Source organism: Salvelinus alpinus, chromosome 28 (assembly GCF_045679555.1).
Source record: "Salvelinus alpinus chromosome 28, SLU_Salpinus.1, whole genome shotgun sequence".
Lineage (NCBI taxonomy): Eukaryota > Metazoa > Chordata > Actinopteri > Salmoniformes > Salmonidae > Salvelinus > Salvelinus alpinus.
This window is the reverse complement of record NC_092113.1, coordinates 26,104,985-26,119,895: the sequence shown is the minus strand read 5'-3', so window position 1 is coordinate 26,119,895 and position 14,911 is coordinate 26,104,985. Positions and strand designations below refer to the sequence as shown.

The following is a 14,911-nucleotide window of genomic DNA, read 5'->3' as shown; positions in this document are numbered from 1 at the left end:
ATTATTATTAGATATTTTTTATTAACTTGTATTTATTCAGGGGAACCCAACTGAGACCATTGTCTCATTTACAATGGTGCCCTGAGGACAAAAATTACATAAATACAGCAACAACAAAAAATATAACAAAACTACAAGACAGCTATAAATAAATTACATCAGGTTATTACTACAAGTTATAAAATAATAAATTGAAACAATTTCACACTTTAGTGAACTAATTTAACAATAGTTTTAAACTGCATTATTGGAACCAGGCAAATCAGGTGTAATTTGTTTTGTAAGGTATTCAATAACTGTGGTGCATTTAAACTAAAGGCGGATTTACCAAACATTGTGGAGACTAGCAGGATTATCAAGCTTCTCTAAATGGTTTCACTACACCAGGGGCAGAGCCTCAAACATTGTTCTCATCTATGGAAAGGTCAAACACCCATTGCTACAGACCCAGCAGGTTCTGCTATGAAATTGAACTTTCATGACAGTCTCTTGTTCCCATTGACTAGCAATAATAGTAGTAGGACTGAGTGAGAGGTGTTCTGTAAGTGCAGGTAGGTATTGCCTATCTTCAGATGTGGACACAGAGCCATGAGGCCTGATTAACACAAACACACCGAACTTCTCACATGGGTGTGGGTGTGCCACAAGCTATTGCTTCCCCATGTGGCCATTAAATGAGGTCTGCTCTTATCAACATTTGTCCTACATCAATATTATCTCATAATGAATGAATACCAAGATAATGTGATTAATAACCCAGACATAGTATATGTGCAAAACACAACTCTGTCATACATAGACAATAATACTGAACACAAACATTTTCCCTTTTAAAGCATGATAGTGGTACTTAGTGTTGGTAGTGATGGGGATCCTTCCGGAAGCGGCAGAGGAAACACAGGCCTACACAAATGAAAGTGTACACTCAAACAAAAAACTGAAAAAGAGAGCTGCAGATAATTCCCGAACCTAGAATAATCTCTCTGCACTAAAATACAATCTCATTAGTGTACAATTGATGGGGGTTTTCCTGCATGTAAAATGATTAAGGTTATGTTGTTATTGTCAGTAACATACTTTTTATGATGTAATTTGATGGATGATTCCCAGTTAAACACTGTCACACTCTTCTTCAGACACAATAACCTTGGTGAAACATAGAAAACATAAACCTCACTTTAAAGAGTTTACAGGCAGGCTCAGAATGTAGAAGTCTGGTGTCAATAGTAAACAGTCAGAAAGAGAAAGAGAGCAGGGTAATTTAAAAAATGTGGGTACGCACACACATGCACACACACGCACACACACACACACACACACTCCATTCTATCTATTCACTGGCGACTCCACACAGAAAAGTGTGTGGCAGGTAAATTAGACCTCTTCTTTTTCATGTTGATAGGTATGTGAACATTCTAAATCTGAAGTGAGCGTTACGATGGGGAGGTGAGCAGAGGCGTCGAGCCTGGAACAGCTGTTACATTGTGATGTCAGTCGGTGCCATTTCTGGTGGAGTAGCCTGCACTACTAGAATAAAGGTGTGCTTGTGTTGCATGACTAGTCCAGGACCAAACCTAGCTCCTGTGTTTCGGAGTATGTTAGGTCCTGCCTATGGAACAATGAGGACTTGTTTACAGATCAAATGGTGGAGTAGCTTGGAGCTAAGGGATTGGAAACACACTTATACACCAAATATGCGTGCGCGCACACACACACACACACACACACACACACACACACACACACACACACACACACACACACACACACACACACACACACACACACACACACACACACACACACACACACACACACACACACACACACACACACACACACACACAAAGTTCTATTATTGTGCATCAGCAGGTGACAGGGAGTTCCCAGGTAAAGAAGGTGGGACCAGGCACAAACAGGAGACAGGAAATGACCCTTTAACTAGGGCCAATCAAAAGCCAGCTCTGAAATAATGGACACAATGTTAGTCCTGTTCCTGACAGACTGCAGGCTAACTAGGTCCAGCTAATAAATCATTCCTGGGTTAGAAACAGTCCAAAGCAATATGTTAACATGGTTTTCCCATATTTCCTCACTATAAATACACAAATGAATGGGTGCTTTTAACCTAAATAACCACAAAGTAAGCCCAGGGGCTTGACTCCTGGGTAAGACCAATGACCGCAAAATTCCAAAATGTTGTATTTTAACCCATCACGTCTCCAAAACAGGCACATGTCTCACTGGTATGTAGTCTACCTGATGAGTCACACTTTCTCTAAAAGCAAACTCTCTACACTTCACAAATAGAAACGTGTACGATTTAGGGGACTCAGGTTATTGAGAACGTATATGTACATGGCTTGTAGGACTACATTATGTATGTGTAGCTGATAGACGCACACACACACTACATGTTTATGTATTTAAATGTATGTCCATCGTAAAGTCTTTTGTCTGTAATGTATTTTTCATTATATGTCAGACCCTAGTAAGACTAGCTGTCACCATTGGTGTCGGCTGATGGGGATCCTAATAAATCACATCTACATCTAAATCATTCCACCTGTGATATACCCACTAACTAGCCACCTCACTCGGCACTGATGCACTGAACAAACACAGATGCTGTGGTTGAGTGTTGAGTATGTGGGTTCTCTGGGGGAGGAGGTACAGAGGGGTGGGTGTGTTTCAACACAGGCTAGTTGTTTGTCTTTGTTCCTGGTTGGTCCTGTTGGTTTGCCGTTAGGTCTGGGTGGGGTGTGGGTGTGAGAGTGGAGTGAGAGACCAGCTGTGTAGCAGTAGCCATGTTTCATAGATGTGTCCAGTGCTGGGTAGAGTAGAGTGGTGGGTAGAATATACTCTGTCTATGAAGCCTATGAAATGGCCAGAGCAGGGGAAATGCCAACTGCCATGCTTCATTTACATCATTAGCTGTTTGTTTTGTTTTGCAAATGTGCTGTGTTGATCGGAACAGAAAAAGTGCTTACTGGTTATTACGTAAGGGTGACAGGGTGTTCTGATGTCCCCTTAGTAGTAGCCTAAAATTCAAGGGCATAACCCACGACATAACCCTGACCATAGAGATACATTCAATTACGTGTTGCATTTAATTCCTTGACCCTGACTGTCTCTTCAGCTGACCTTTTACTCATTGAGATAATCATACTATTAGACATGGGTCATTTAGGCTAAGATCAAGTAACTCATATAATATCCATAACATAACGGATTCCGAAAAATAGATATCGCCTCAGTGCCCTGTTATTAGTTATAACCTAAGACAGTAGCTGTGTATGTTGGGTAAAGGATCGGCGACTGTTTGTCCGACCCTGTTAATCTAGAGGTGTATTATATCATAATGCGTGACGAAGTAGCAGCAGCCACAGTAATGGTGGTAACCTATTCATGGTAGCACTGTTATATGGTATTAATGAGCATTTACACATATGGGGGACTCAGGCCTCTCCCTCCAGTCTCACACTTGTGTTACTTTCAGGAGGGCAATGTGGGAGGGGGGTATGCAAATAATGCCAGAGGGTGCTCCCTATTAGGGTCCAACAGCAGCCCTTTTAGCTCACTGTGGACTGTTGTCACCCCGACAGAGAGTCATAGCCACAGACTGCACCAGGACCACATTAATAGACTGTCTCTTGACTTGGCTTTTCCTAAGTGCTGAAGAACTCTCTCTCTGTGACAACCTTTTTCCATGTCTTCTTCTCATGAATGGAATCTGGTTACTAAGAATGAAGTCTTTGCTTTAGAATTGAATGTTTTCTAATTCTGTGAGGTATTTTTAGTGAGATGCTGGCATCTCAACTATACATCCTTTTTACATTTGTCTGATGCCATTGAAAAATCAAGTATGATTCCCCCCAAGCGGAGTTGAAACTTGACTTTGAGGCAGACCTACTTTTTCTTTAAAAGCTATACTGCCATTGTTTCTGTCTTCAGGCAGCAGTTCTTTCATTTTATTTTTCGTCTACCTTTCCTTGAGTGGGAGCAACGATGCACATTGCAGTGGCATTACCTCCCATCCTCCTCCTGTCAGTCACTCTGTCTCTGGCTGATGCCAAGTTCTACAGACCCTCCCAGTACATCCTCTACAAGACTGGGCCCAATCTTCATCCCTATGTCCATGGGAAGCCCACCAGCAGGCTCAAGTGAGTACTCATTCTGAACATAAACTGGGCTGTTCCCTCTAGGGAGGTGGCGCTGGACATTAGCTCCGCTTTTGATGCTCAGTTAAAGCTGGTTATCTTACTGTGTAGCAGTCTGTTTGTTTTTGTTTTCATTTTAATATCTAAGCCAGTTAGAAATGCAAGAGGGCTTTTAGGTTTAGAAAAAGGTGCAAGTTTAAGAATCTTATCCAAAGTGTGTTACCTCATTCTCTCATTCTTTTCTCTCTGACAGAAACCACTGTGCCTATGTTGTTGAGAAGACTGTTTCATTCACCATGCAGGATGGGGTAGCTCCTTATGTCAAAGCTCAGTATAACAAGTGTGCCTGGGGTCAGAAGTGTCCAACCCTCATGTGAGTTCATCTTCATAATTGATACTACACGATATAACTATTACAGATTGTATCATAAATAGGCCTACGGCCTCCACAATTACTACTGTTATTGCTACATCTACAACGAGGACTACTGCTGTAAAACTGCTGTAAAAACAACCAGTATTATTAGTTCTACTGCTCTTGCCATATGAAAAGGGTATGAAAACAGCATTCACAGGTGTCAACTTGGTAGTTGCTTGTGCTTATGTTGTTTCTTTCATTAACCCTCAGATATCATGTGATGTACAAGCCTGTCTATAAAGTTGCACATAAGACTCTCACTGAGCTGGAATGGCACTGCTGTCCAGGATACTCTGGCTATGGCTGCATGGAGGGACCCCCAGCCTACCAACACCCAATTAAGGCGATGCCTCCATTCAAGGGCCCACCATTCAAAGGCCCACTCATTAAAGGAAACCCCTGGAGTCAGAGCAAGGGCCATCCTCCCATGAAATCGTACCCAATGCTTACCAAAGGCCCTCCCATGAAGGGACCTCCTCCTATGAAGTCATACCCAGTGAAAGCAAAAGGCCCTCCTCCCAGCAACGTGAAGTCCTACCTTATACGTCCCTTTGGGCCTCCTCTGACCCACCCCTCCTACCGAGGGTCATCTTCCAAGCCTTACACCTTTGGGCCACAGCACCACCACCAACCAGACCACCATGAGGGTCCAGACTATCACCAGCCTGAACTAGACCACCAGGGGCAAGACCACCAACAGCCTGAACTAGACCACCAGGGGTCAGACTATCACCATCCTGAACTAGACCACCAGGGGTCAGACCACCACCAGCCTGAACCAGACCACCAGGGGTCAGACCACCACCAGCCTGAACCAGACCACCAGAGGCCAGACCCCCACCAGCCTGAACCAGACCACCAGGGGTCAGACCCCCACCAGCCTGAACCAGACCACCAGGGGTCAGACCCCCACCAGCCTGAACTAGACCACCAGGGGCCAGACCATCACCAGCCTGAACTAGACCACCAGGGGCCAGACCACCACCAGCCTGAACCAGACCACCACTGGCCAGACCACCACGCGCCGGACCATCACCAGCCTGAACCAGACCAGGAGGGGCCAGAACACCAGGAGCCAGACCACCAAGAGCTAGACCATCACCAGCCTGAACCAGATCTGGAGCCAACCAATCACCAGCAGCCTGGACCAGATCATCCTGATCACCCAGACCTCACTGATCATCCTTTTCAGTCAGAGTTGGAGCCTGTCACTGATGAAACAGCTCCCCCTGCTGGCAGCCAAGAAATCGATGGTGAGACTGGGAGTGTTATTCCAATGCATATTCTGTACTGCAACACAACATAAATATTACATTCAATATTAATAAGATTCTAATATTGTGTCCTCTACTGCTGGCTTTAAAGTTAATATCTATATGTATCTAGAGTGCTTAACTGTCCTGAAATTCCATTGATTTTGGCAACATTCTTCAAAGACTTAACATCCTTAAAATGAGCATTTATTCTTAAATTACATTTTCTCTCGCTCTCTCCCTGTACTCTTGTGAGTATGATTGTGTATGTAACATTCTTCTCCCCTCTGTAGGCCAGCCTCTGGACACAGTGGACAGTGAGTCTACTGAGCGTCTGGACCGGATGGAGGAAGACGTGCGGAGGCTGTCCCAGGGTCTGGAGACGCTTAGGGGGGCGGTGAACGGACTCGAGGATGGCCTGCGCGCCTCACTATGGGAGGACGCCAACAGGATGCTCTCCGCCCTGCTGTCTGCAGCACCAAGCCCTGTCCCCGCTCTGTCCTCTTCCCCCCACTCCACTGTAGGCTTTGCAGACATCCCTGGAGGAGAGCCTGATGCAGAGGGGCTGGATGGGGGCCAGGCTTTACCAAGGTTGGGCGAGCTGACAAGGAGGGTTGAGGAGCTCCGGACTGAGCTACAGGCCAAGGCTGCTGAGCTGGAGGAGCTGAGAGGCAGTGTGATCAGGAATGACGGAACCCTCAAGAAGATGTCAGGCGGTGCAGATAGCTTGACAAGGGCCGAAGCGAGAGACAGCCAGAAGGCAATGGAGGATCTGGTGGATGCCAAGCTTGGCGGGGCCCGGACGGAGATCCTGGGGGAGTTTGAGAAGCGTGTCGAGAGTGCAGAGAGCCGCTGTGGGGAGAGGGCCAGGGAGGTGAGTCGACAGTGCCACAGGGAGCAGCAGGAGAGACAGGATCTGATGGAGCTGGCCCTGGAGGTCAGCGCCACTGGGCTTAGGAAGGAGCTTGGATACCTGCAGACTCAGATCCAGGGACATGACCTGACAGAGGGCTGCTGTGGTAGAGTCACTGGCCTAGGTGAGAGGGTGCATCTGCTGGAACAGTTGGTGGCAGGCCTCAACCAGTCCCAGGGGCACCTGAGAGTGGAGCTGGGTGGGCACAAGGACCATGTAGAGGCAATGCTGGAGGGGCGGCTGGAGGACGTGGAGGCCAAGCTCAACCTGACTGAATGTGGAAAGGTCAAGGGTGGGAGCGCTAGCAGCAGTGGTAGTGGTGGGGTCCAGGGCAGTAGCTCAGAGGGAGAGGTCGGGGCAGGCAGCCTGGAGACTCGTCTGGAGGGGAAGCTGAAGGCTCTGGAGGGTCGTCTGCTGACAGCATTGGGGGATCTGGAGAATGCTACGGCCCCTGCCTTGCTGGAGGGCCATGTCGTGCCCACGCTGGAGACAGAGGTGGAGTCCCTCAGGAGGAGGCTGGAGGTGGACGTGGACAGAGTGCAGAAACAGCTGAGCGGCCTGGAACTACTCTGCAACTCCTCCTCTCAGCCCATTCTCCAGGGAGACGAAGCCACATCAAACACTCATAGGGTGGAGGAGGATAAGACAGGAGTAGGAGAGGAGAAGGGTCTCCTGGACATGGAGAATAACCGTCTGAACAGTCTTAATGTCACCCTGCAGAGCCTCCTGACCAGACTGTCCCAGAGGGAAGACCACCAGGAGGGAGAGGAGGGGAGCTCAGTCCAGGGTGAAATCATGCTGCTCAAGTTCAACGCCCATTCCATGAACCTCACCCTGAAGGGCCTGAAGGACTCTGTAGGGTTGGTGGTCCAGGATGTGGGGCGCGCCAACACCACCTGGCAGGAGCGGGAAGAGCGCCTGGCCCAGCAGGTGAAGGGTGTGGTGCAGCTTTTGGGGCGCCAGGCCTCCATGTTGGGGGTGGGTGAGAAGAGGCTGACCCGGATGAAGGGAGAGCTCCAGGAGCTGAGGAGGCGGCTGGCCGGGGAGGTGCAGGGCTGCCGCTCCACTGCGCTTGGAGTCCAAAAGGAGGTGGTGGAGGTGGGGGGCCGCGTGGCCAGCGTGGAGGGCCAGTGTAAGGGCTTCAGTCACCTGGCCAAGGATCTGGAGAGGATCAGGGCGGAGTTGGAGAGGCAGTCAGATGGATACCTGTCCCAGGTCAACGGTACCCTCACTAATCACGCTCACCAGCTGTCTGAGCTGAGGCAGGAACTCAGGAACTGCACGTGGAATGCAGAGCCCACCCAGCAGAGCCTGTACCTCCTAGAGCCAGAACAGTTAAGAGAAGACCAGTAACCTGTCATGAAATCTATTACCGTAAGAGGGAGGCCAGAGTTCTGTACTGAGTGATAATGGACAATTATCTTGAGCCCCAAAGGACTGGTGGGTGAGCTGGAGACGGTAGAAACAAACAGGCAATGTTTCAACCCACTGGCGTGGCATAGATGATTTTTTATAGAATGTTGTTTAGCAAAATGTTTTATATTGACACTTTTATATAGATTTTTTTTTACTGTTGTTTAGTAGGCATATGAGTTTACAGGTATCCAAGATACTACGTTTTTATTTTGTATGATTATTGTCTTTTGTATTTTACATTTTGTATAAAACCTTACAAGTTCTTTATGATCTGCATTCCTCTTGCTGTTAAAGTATTGTCTGTATAATAAAGAGGCGTTGTGTCACTGTTGCTAGTCTGAAATGTATATAAGAATAAGTAATACTTTGACAACAGTAAATACAAAGATGTCAGTGAGTGAACACAATAGCAAAAGCATGACATATTAGGCCACATCTAAAGCCACCAGAGGGCAACAGAGAGGCATTAGATTCCTCTGTCACCGCACATTGAGAATAATCTGAGCAGAATCAAGTATGGACAAATCAGTCTGTCTGGTTTATTACACATATTGGAAAAGCCCGTTGACACTGAACGGTCACTTGCACCTTCAATCTCATCCATATGTGGAATGTAAAATACAAGATGTAGTTGCTTATACACTGAATATATTATTCAATCAAGATATTGAATTAAACCACCAATACCCCCTCATAAACACGTGGTGTATGACTCTTCTGAATGTATATAATATATATGAAATTAGACTAAAAGCATCATCAGGGTGAGGACTAGACATACACTAGAGACTGTTGACTATCTGCCAGACATCCTGTCTCCCACTAATTCACTCATTCTGTTCTCCAAGCACATCTCTGATCGGTCATTTATGACGGCCCATAGGTGACCTTCCTACTAACCCCCACTTATCAGTCCCTGTTCCCCAATGGACATCTCACCAAATGCCGGATTTGTGTGAGATGAACTGCTGTTGTGTTAAATGGTTTTGGACACAGATGTGGAGAATGGTGGTGCATTGTAATTGATCGATGCCTGGGAGAGAGAGGAGAAAAAAAAACAAGACAGAGATAGGAAATGTAGGAGGCTAGACTGGGTGCTGAAGGATAGAGTCATCTGCATGCACGCAACAGCACTATGGTTAGTTGTACCCAGAGGGGCCCTGCCACATGTTATCACCTTCAGACCATTCTCTTAGGCACCCCCTCCTCTCTCTCTCCCGCATAACTGTCCTTTTCTCTCTCACTACTTAATTCATCCATTTTCTCTCTCGCCCCTTGTCCCTCTCTGTCCCTTTGTCTGTCCCTCCCTCTCTCACTTTCTCCCCCTTCTCTCTCTCTTTCTCCGCCCTCCGCCCTCTCTCTCTCTTTCTCTCTCTCTCCGTCTACCCACTATGCACTGATCAGGTCTGTTTCAACCCGGGTAGTTGGACTGTAAATTATCACTAATCTGTTGAATTTGGCCCTCAGACAGAGTCCTTCCTACAGTTCACTGTCTCTATTTTAGACTCCTAACGCCCTATGTTGTGGCAAACACACGGTCATTATGTTAATCAATTAACAAGAGGCGATGCTGGCATAAAGACAGAGGACATAGAGGAGTCACATCTGACTGTGGAGCAATGATTTCAGGAACCTGAACTGCTTCACCTGGTAGCCTCTGAGCACAGACAGCTAATGAGTAAATAAATAATTGGCTACATAAAAATGGTGGTAAACTGTGATGAAGGGTCATAAATGTCAGATCAGATCAGGAACAAAGCCACAAATCTCTAAAGTTTCTAATTTTAAATGGACTTTGTTGGTTGTTTCACAAACCCTAACACATTCTCTGATAGCATGCATGGACCTATGCTGCATTAATGGCAAATCAGAGTTCAAATTGATGAGAGATATTTGCCTAGAGCTTCCTTTTGAAAGAGGCTATACAGACCTGCATGAGGCCCACATTGAGTGAGAGTCGAGACTAATGGATTCAGTTTAGTCATTCGTCCTGATGAGCCCTTCCCAGCTAGCCAGTTTATATTGGCTAGCTGGAAATAACAGCAGTATGGCGCTAGTTACAATTTATAAACGTGATGTTTCTTCAGATGGGAAATAACTTGTAGTATTGGTCACCATCTGGAATCTGAATGACCAGTGTAACGGTGTTGTATCGAGATGCTTCCCACTTGGTAGGTGAGGAACGCTCAACTCATAAGAGAACGGAATTGAACGTTCCTCAGCTACCCACTGGGCAACACCTGTTCCCCCCGGGCAGCTGTGTCACATGTCGCTGGTGGTAGCTAAAGTCACCAATTTGTTCCATCCCACTTCATTATATTTTGAGTAGGATAGCAGCCTAAAAGAATAATTTGTAATATTGGTAGTAGTAACCATTTGGATGTCACTGTGATAAAGTCTACTGCTGCTCAATGGGGAGAGTTTGCACTGCAACACAACTACGGGCACAGTTTGTCATTCGATCCCGATGCCTGCATGCTGAGTACTGCTGTCATGTAGGAATATCAGGCCAGGGTGACAGGTAAAGGACATTTGTTGATTTTGTAGTCCGATAAAAACTGAATGATTCTGAACACTCCCAAGTCCCATCTTTGGCAGAAAGTTTTACTTTCTCAATAAAATGTCTAGTCACAAGCATAAACTAGCTAGCTGGGGAGCGTTAAGACAACTGACTGAACCAAATCCGTTTGTTGAGTTTCGCTGCGCAACATAAATGTCATCTACTTTGGGCACCAGCCATGTCCGTATAGCCTCTCCCCTTCCTATTGGTTGGGAAACTCAGATATCATCTTTCCATAATGACTTTCCAAGTCGGAAATTGTCTAGCTTCCTAGTTCCCACATGTCATGAATGCAGCACAACTAGTCCCCACATTGACACCACCGGACATTCAAAATCGCAAGGTTATTATTGTATTCATTTACAGTAAGCCTGTGGGAATGTCAGGGAGACAGTTTGTAGATGTGGAAGCTATTCATGATGAGTATTAAAGTTTGCCATATTAAATTCCCTCCCTAGCTTGATATAACAGATATTTAATTTACCAACACCCACTTCCTCCTTTTCATCAGCAGCACACAAAAACAAATTCATCCCATAATCCTATTTCTCGTAATCAAATCACAATCACATTTCTCCTCGGGGCAAACAACACAGCATTAGATTTCTCATTAAAGAGGCTTAGCAACAAGAAATTCCCTTTCCATCAAAAATTCATTCTGGCATAACGTTCTTATGTCTTGTGAACATGATTGTCAGAAGATGAAGAGAAGGAAGCCGCATGACAGAAAATCAACTTCTTTAGAGATAAAGGTTGTCTGAGCGAGGCGCCATCTCTAAACACACATCTCCTCTTGGCTGTGGCAAGGTTGTGATGTGATGCCACTAACAGTGCTCTTATGACAACACTACCTTACTGCTTCCTCATCCTTCCTCACACATCATGTAGCATTTTGTGAAAAGTAAAGTAGGGGGTTGCGTCCATCAAATCAAATCAAATTGTTAAATCAAATCAAATTGTATTTGTCACATGCGCCGAATACAACGGTGAAATGCTTACTTAATGAACAATGCAGTTTAAAGAAAATAGAATTAAGAAAATATTTACTAAATAAACTAAAGTAAAAAAGAAAATACAAAGTAACGCAAAAAACTATAATGAGGCTATATACAGGGGATACCAGTACAGAGTACAGGTCAGTCAATGTAATTTGTACACGAAGGTCCATATGAATAAGCCCATGATTCTGAGCCTATAAACTCTGATGAGACAGAGACTATTTGGCTGTTTGGCTATTGGGCTTGGCCCACAAACATTCCGATAACTGGTGGGAAGATGATTAAAGAAAAACATGGATTAGAGAAGGGAAAATTACTGAACCAACAGTAGCTACAGAACAGAACTGCTCTCCTCCTTGAGTATATGAAGGACATGATGGGGGAGAAACACATTTCTGGGCTGAGCTCTTTATCTGGGCTCATCACAGTATACTATCGCTCTCTCTCTCTACCACTTCAACTTTCTCCTCTCTGTCTCTCTCTCGCTGTGATCTTGACAGGCAGCTTTTCTGCTCTTTCCTCCCTTAGATTACATACAAGAGCTGGCTTGTACTCCGCCAGAACATCGTTGCACAGGTTGCAATCCTGCTGTTGTTCATTTAACTTACACTTAATTTACCAATAGATGTCACTACTGGTCGGAGAGTGCAGTGCGCTCATTAGCCTTCCCGGGTCTAAATAACCGGGTCTAAATAATTAAATAACTGTTTAAAAGAAAAAAGACAACAAAAAGGAGCAGAAGCCTCATTTTGAGATCATCGGGACTGCTGTTCTGTGCTGTTTGGCCTCTGTAAACAAGCCTGGGACCAGCATGGAACCCAAAATAAACACACACATGACAAAGGGGACACAGAATCTGCCCCCTCTGAGTCAAACATCCAGGGTGAAGAGGACAGGGCAGTTTTCAGTCAGTGCTCAGCTCGACCTGACATCCTCCTCACCTCACAGAAATGAAGAAAAAAAGAAGAAAAAAAGAAAACATTTTTTGATTAAGAACCTGGACATTTACATGCTGCCTCAGAAACATTCTGCTACCAGAGACATGCAGACAAACATCATAGGTGTTCCCTTTTTGTTGTTTTACCATAATCCTGCCATTATTTTGTCTTATTGTGCAACCAAAATTAATCATACATCCGTTAGCTTTAGGCAACTAACAATTATTTTACTGTAAATATAGAAGATCAAAGAAAGGCAAAAGAAGAATCACATCAATTGGTTCAACACTGACAGAGAGAGTTAGATTTCAACGTCTATTCCGCGTTAATTTCATTGAAATTACATGGAAACAACGTTGATTCAGCCAGTGTGTGCCCAGTGAGTTGAGGATAGAGGGCGCTATTTTCACTTTGGGGAAAACTCGTGCCCAATTTAAACGGCCTCGTACTCTATTCTTGCTCGTACAATATGCATATTATTATTACTATTGGATAGAAAACACTCTCAAGTTTCTAAAACCGTTTGAATTATATCTGTGAGTAAAACAGAACTCATTTTGCAGCAAACTTCCTGTCAGAAAGTGAAAATCTCAAATCGAGGCTCTGTTCCAGGCCCTACCTATCATTTTGCTTGAGATTTATGACTATACATGCACTTCATACGCCTTCCACTAGATGTCAATAGGCTGTGAGAGGTGAAATGGGGTCTCTAGCTCTTTCTATGGTGAAAAGAGGCCTCTTGGAATGACAGGACCCCAATTTCCTCTGTTCAGGATGATGCGGGATGGACATCAGCTTTGGCTTCTGAAAAGCTTTCCCTATAGACGTGTAATATCTCCGGCTTTGATTTTATTTGATAAATGTGACAATATCATCGTAAAGTATGTTTTTTCAATATAGTTTAATCAGATTGAATTTTTCCCGGGAGTTTTTGCGTGTTCCGTTCACTGCGTTTGTTCACGAAGGAGAGCTTAGCGGCACTTGGCTAGTTTTGCTTGCTAATTCGCGAGGGAAAAAGGCCATTCTAAAACCAAACAACGATTGTTCCCGACAAAGGACCACTTGTACAACATTCTGATGTAAGATCATCAAAAGTAGGACCCATTTATGATGTTATTTCATATATCTGTCGAAAATTGTTTACTATTAGTTTGCGCCCAGATTTTGGGCGCTCTCTCGCCATAACGTAAGCTGGATGTCGTACTGAAGTTATTTTTTAGAATTCTAACACGGCGATTGCATTAAGAACTAGTGTATCTATCATTTCCTATACAACATGTATTTTTTAGTAACGTTTATGAATAGTTATTTGGTCAGAATAGGTGAGTGTCAGAAATAGATCCGGACATTCTGGGAAAAAGCTGCTACATGTTTACAATGTATAACCACGGAATTCAGCTCTAAATATGCCCATTTTCGAACAAACCATATATGTATTGTGTAATATGATGTTATAGGACTGTCATCTGATGGAGTTTGAGAAGGTTAGTGAAAAAATTAATATCTTTTGTGTCAGGTTTTGGCCAGGACTGTTTGGTTTTGTTCACTAGATGTCCCCCTTGCACCTTTTTTGTACCTTTTGTTTTTCTTGCCCTAATTATTGTTTGCACCTGTAAGTCATTCCCTTGTTAGTATTTAAACCCTGTGTGTTCCTTAGTTCCTTGCTCAGTGTTTGTATGTTAGCACCCAGCCCCAGCCTTTGTGAACATTTTTCTCTTGTTGGATTTTCCAGAGGTTCTCTGGTTTTGTTCTCGTGTATTTTTGGATTGGTCTTTTGAGGTTTGTTTTTTCCCTTGCTGTTTTTACCACTTTGTGGATTTTCTTTTGTATTTTGGAAGATATCTATTTTTTATTAAACCACCATCTCTAGTACTGCTGTGTCTGCCTCATCTTCTGGGTTCTGCCAATTATTAGTGACTGTTTCTCGCACCGGGTCCTGACATTTTGCTGGTTTATTCGCTATGCTAACGTGCCTAACGAATCAATGCTGTTGTGTGGTTGGCTATTGTAGTAAGCTAATATAATGCTATATTGTGTTTTCGCTGTAAAACACTTAAAGAATCGGAAATATTGGCTGGATTCACAAGATGTTTGTCTTTAATTTGCTGTACACCATGTATTTTTCATAAATGTTTTATGATGAGTATTTAGGTATTTCAATTTGGTCTCTGTAATTACTCTGGCTGCTTCGGTGCTATTTCCGATTGTAGCTGCAATGTAAAACTATGATTTATACCTCAAATATGCACATTTTT

At 44.4% G+C, this 14,911-nt stretch overlaps 1 protein-coding gene across 1 annotated transcript; it reads left to right on the top strand.

Moving 5' to 3' along the window:
- The first annotated feature begins 3,598 nt into the window (after positions 1 to 3,598).
- LOC139556837 (EMILIN-3-like) lies at positions 3,599 to 8,491 on the top strand. The gene is made up of 4 exons (XM_071370946.1): positions 3,599 to 4,163; positions 4,414 to 4,533; positions 4,789 to 5,831; positions 6,125 to 8,491. Exons 1-4 carry the CDS (start codon positions 4,009 to 4,011, stop codon positions 8,095 to 8,097), a joined length of 3,291 nt encoding a protein of 1,096 aa, XP_071227047.1. The 5' UTR covers positions 3,599 to 4,008; the 3' UTR covers positions 8,098 to 8,491.
- Positions 8,492 to 14,911: the final 6,420 nt, after the last annotated feature.